This window comes from Portunus trituberculatus, chromosome 6 (genome assembly GCF_017591435.1).
Source record: "Portunus trituberculatus isolate SZX2019 chromosome 6, ASM1759143v1, whole genome shotgun sequence".
Taxonomy (NCBI): Eukaryota; Metazoa; Arthropoda; class Malacostraca; order Decapoda; family Portunidae; genus Portunus; species Portunus trituberculatus.
This window is the reverse complement of record NC_059260.1, coordinates 57501-62500: the sequence shown is the minus strand read 5'-3', so window position 1 is coordinate 62500 and position 5000 is coordinate 57501. Positions and strand designations below refer to the sequence as shown.

At 42.2% G+C, this 5000-nt stretch overlaps 1 protein-coding gene and 1 long non-coding RNA gene across 12 annotated transcripts in view; one reads left to right on the top strand and one right to left on the bottom strand.

Annotated features, from left to right (window-relative positions):
- Positions 1-5000, bottom strand: part of LOC123518098 — a 25698-nt gene that overhangs the window by 16978 nt on the left and 3720 nt on the right. The gene's annotated exons all lie outside the window — the stretch shown is intronic.
- Positions 1-5000, top strand: part of LOC123518010 (rab11 family-interacting protein 4B-like) — a 52663-nt gene that overhangs the window by 46643 nt on the left and 1020 nt on the right. For 8 of the 11 annotated variants that reach the window (XM_045278593.1, XM_045278547.1, XM_045278514.1 and 5 more), the window contains 2 exons: positions 1200-1330; positions 3784-3816. In XM_045278593.1, the coding sequence (XP_045134528.1) occupies positions 1200-1330; positions 3784-3816 (164 nt within the window). The remainder of the gene's footprint in view (positions 1-1199; positions 1331-3783; positions 3817-5000) is intronic. The other 3 variants (XM_045278528.1, XM_045278566.1, XM_045278537.1) reach the window with 1 other exon arrangement.

Below are 5000 nucleotides of genomic sequence, written 5' to 3'. Positions count from 1 at the left end.
GGAGGAGGAGGAGGAGGAGGAGGAGGAGGAGGTGTTTAGGAAGAGAGCCTCAGGGTAGGAAAACTAGAGTATGTGTCACTGCCTTAAGGGAGGAAAACAAGGATATGTGTCACTGCCTGCTGGGGTGGCTGAAACAGGAGGAGAAGGAGGAGAAAGAAGAAGAAAAAGTAAAAAATAAGAGAAGAAAAGGAGGAGGAGGTGTTTAGGAAGAGAGGAAGTGTTTGACAGTAAAAAAAAAAAATAAATATATATATATATATATATATATATATATATATATATATATATATATATATATAGAGAGAGAGAGAGAGAGAGAGAGAGAGAGAGAGAGAGAGAGAGAGAGAGAGAGAGAGAGAGAGAGAGAGAGAGAGAGAGAGAGAGGATGAATATGGAGGATATTGCAAGTGAGGGGATGAATGGAGGCTCTGTTCTGAGGGAGGAGGAGGAGGAGGAGGAGGAGGAGGAGGATACCTCTGAGAAGACTAGGAGACAGAGAGAGAGAGAGAGAGCTTCAAGAGAGAGAGAGAGAGAGAGAGAGAGAGAGAGAGAGAGAGAGAGAGAGAGAGAGAGAGAGAGATAATAACTTAATAATAATAATAATACTTTCTTAAACAAACCATGAGATATACACCATCACCACCAAAATCACTACCACCACAGTACTTCCCGAGCAATGTAGAGCTGTGACCACCATCACCACCACTATCACCACCATCAACATCACAGGCAGGGAGGACACATAGTATATATACCATCACCATCATCATCACCAAAAAAAATACAGTAAGACTAATTAAACCACCACCACCACCACCACCACCATTGAGGAAGTTTAGTAAATTAAATACCACCACCACCTCCACCACCACAATAACCACAGTAAGACTTATTAATCCACCACCAATGAACACCACCACCAACACCACCACAGGCAGAGAGGAGCCATAGTAACTCAACACCACCATCACCATCACCAACACCACCACATCTGCCTCCACAAAAACAACAGTAAGACCAATTAAACCACCATCTGACCACCACCACCCCTACCACCAACACCACCACCATCACATACATTAATAAACTCACCACCACCACCACCACCACCTCTACCACCAACACCACCACATACATCAATAAACTCACCACCACCACCACCACCACCACCTGACCAACAGCACCACCACTCCCTACAGGGCTGGTGGAGCAGGTGGAGGATCTTCAAGCACAGCTGCTGACGTCACACCTGGAGGAGGGCCGCACGCTGGTCACCGCCACCAACAACAACTCCCTTGCTGCTGAATTTGAGGCCATGACCAGCGAGGAGGTGGGTCAAAGGTCACAGAGGGAGTCACTGGAGGGGGATTGCAGGTGCTGGGGGCTAGAGAGAGAGAGAGAGAGAGAGAGAGAGAGAGAGAGAGAGAGAGAGAGAGAGAGAGAGAGAGAGAGAGAGAGAGAGAGAGAGAGAGAGAGAGTGTGTGTGTGTGGTACAATAGAAGGGAAAGGGTGGAAATTCATTGAGAGAGAGAGAGAGAGAGAGAGAGAGAGAGAGAGAGAGAGAGAGAGAGAGAGAGAGAGAGAGAGAGAGAGAGAGAGAGAGAGAGAGAGAGAGAGAACCACCAGATCACCCAGGATTGCTTGTTACAATGACAATTACTAACGACTGTTACTGATTGTTCTAACGACCTGATTGGCTCATTAGTTGATTACTACTCCTCTGATGGCTGTGATTCGCTGCTTAGACAAGATAGGGAAGGGGGGAGGACTAGCACCTGTCTACCCCCTCCCATCACCACCACCACCACCACCACCACCCCATTCACTGCCCATCACCTTCTAATTTGCTTTGGCTTTAAAAATTACTTGATTTATTTTCATTGTGTTACTAAATTATCTCTATGTGGGTTAGCTATTTGTGTTTCCTGTATTCATGTGTTGGGATTATTTTTATTATTATTATTATTATTATTATTATTATTATTATTATTACTATTATTATTGTTATTGATTATTATCTTTGTTTTAGCGGAGAATCTCGTGTGTGTGTGTGTGTGTGTGTGTGTGTGTGTGTGTGTGTGTGTGTGTGTGTGTGTGTGTGTGTGTGTGTGTGTGTGTGTGTGTGTGTGTATTCACCTAGTTGTAATTTTTACAGGGCCTGGGTATTATACTCGTGTGGCCCCATCTCCATATCTACACACATCCAACTTTCCTTTAAAACTATGCACACTCCTCGCTGACACCACCTCCTCACTCAAACTATTCCACACCTCCACACATCTCTGTGGGAAACTATATTTCTTCACATCTTTCAAGCATATTCCTTCGGCTATCTTTTTACTATGCGATCTCGTAGTTCTATTTAAATTTTCCTTTCTCAACATCATTTGCTCATTATCCACTTCATCCAAACCGCTCAACAGTTTATAAACCTGTATTAAATCTCCTCTTTCTCTTCTTTGTTCCAAGGTAAGCAAATTCATTTCTTTTAATCTCTCCTCATAGGTCATTTCTGCCAATTCCGGAACCATTTTTGTTGCCATTCTCTGCAATCTCTCCAACTTCCTTATATGCTTCTTTTTATAAGGGGACCAAACCACCCCAGCATATTCCAATCTTGGTCTAATTACAGTACTAATTAATTTCTTCATCATATCTTTATCCATATAATGAAAGGCTAATCCAATATTTCTAATCAAATTATATATTTCTCCAAACATCTTGTCAATATGAGCCTCAAACTGCCCATGGTCTTGTATTATCACTCCCAAATCCTTTTCCACCTTTTTCAACACTACTCCTTCACCCATCTTATATAACCCTCTTGGCTGTCTTCCACTCTTCCCCATCTCCATTACATGACTTTTGCTCAGATTAAATTCCATCTCCCACCTCTTGCTCCACTCCCAAATCCTTTCTAGATCTGCCTGTAAAATTTCACAATCTTCTTCACTCTTCACACACCTACACAATTTCGTATCATCCGCAAACAAATTAATATAACTGGCATATCATTAATATAGACAAGGAAAAGTATTGGTGCCAACACTGAACCTTGTGGGACTCCACTCTGCACCACCAACCAGTCCGACTTTGCATCCCTTATTACCGTTCTCATCTCCCTCCCTCTCAAATAGTTTTCCATCCATTTTAACAATTTTCCCTTCAGTCCTCCATAAATCTCTAATTTCCATAGCAGTCTCATGTGAGGTACCTTGTCAAAAGCTTTTTTCAAATCCAAATATACACAGTCCATCCATCCCTCTCTGTGTGTGTGTGTGTGTGTGTGTGTGTGTGTGTGTGTGTGTGTGTGTGTGTGTGTGTGTGTGTGTGTGTTTATGTCAATTGTTTTGTAATAATAATAATAATAATAATAATAATAATAATAATAATAATATTAATAATAATAATAATATGAAGATGGTAATTGTAGATTATACTTCACTGTACATTTTTTTCACTCTTTCACATAGAATCATTAGATAATTGAGCCACTGCTGTCTCACTCTCTCTCTCTCTCTCTCTCTCTCTCTCTCTCTCTCTCTCTCTCTCTCTCTCTCTCTCTCTCTCTCTCTCTCTCTCTCTCTCTCTCTCTCTCTCTCTCTTGAATATATTCTCTAGCATAAATTAATTCCCTCATACTAGTAGATATAGAGCCAAAATAGCCTCTCTCTCTCTCTCTCTCTCTCTCTCTCTCTCTCTCTCTCTCTCTCTCTCTCTCTCTCTCTCTCTGTTGCTGACGCACACCTAGGTCGTTCTCAAGCACACTCTCTCTCTTTTTAGGGGAATCACTATGGGAGTGACACAGTCGAGAAGGTTTGTAAAGAAAAAAGATTTACTTGCATGCTATCTCCCTCTCCCTGCCTCTCTCCCTCTCCCTCTCCTCTCTCTCTCTCTCGTAACCACCACATCCACCATAACCCCACATTTGTTTGTTTTTGTTTGTTTGTAGCTGTTTGTTTACTAATCACTAATGCTGTGTGTGTGTGTGTGTGTGTGTGTGTGTGTGTGTGTGTGTGTGTGTGTGTGTATGTGTGTGTGGGGTTTTGCTGTTGCTGCTGCTGATGATGATTATGATTATTAATTGCTTGATCCTTCTCCTCTTCCTCTTCCTTCTCTCTCTTTTAATCTTTCTCCTTCTCCTCCTCTTCTTTTCCCTCCTCCTCTTTCATCTTTCCCTTCCTCTCCCATGCTCTACTCCCTTTTTTCCTGTCCCAGTAGAGCAGCCTTGATGGAAGCCATACTGGTGATCAGATAGAAGATTGCAGTGACACATGTTTAAGTCTTCCTGTTGAGGACAGATTCAAAGACTTAGACCAGCAAGAGATTAAAGCAATAGGATGGTAGTTTGAGGGATTAGAACAGTCACCCTTTTTTTAGGAACAGGCTGAACACAGGCAAATTTCCAGCATGAAGGAAAGGTAAAAGTAGATAATGGATAGAGTTACCCAGTATTCTAAATCATTCATACCTTTTCTGGTACACTCTGTTTACCCTGCCTGCCTGCTTCTATATTTCCAACTTCCTAAGACTTGACTTCATTTAAGAGGGAGGTTTCAAAACACTTATCCCTTTGTTTCGGCTAACTTTTTCAGACCTGTAAGGGGACTGGCAACTAAGTGGACCTTTTCTTTGTTGTTATTGGGCCAGCTTCCCACTCTTACATAAAAAAAAAAAGGGAAGGAAAGGTAAAAGTCAATAGACAGAGTTGGAAGAGTTTGGCCAGGCAAGGTGCAAGCACGGAGGCACAGCTTTTGAGAGTGATGGGAGGGACACACCAGCCACCAGGTCCATCAGCCTTCCAAGGGGTTAGGCCAGCCAGGGCATGGAAAACTTCACTGCAGAGAACTTTAAGCCCTTCAATACAATGACGCATTTTCACATTTATTACTATTTGGTGATTTTATACAGCTTCAGAAACTTATGTGGGGGATTAAAATAGTGAATACTGTGGTCATTAATCTTCTGACCTCCACAGACCCTTCCTAATGTCAATCAAA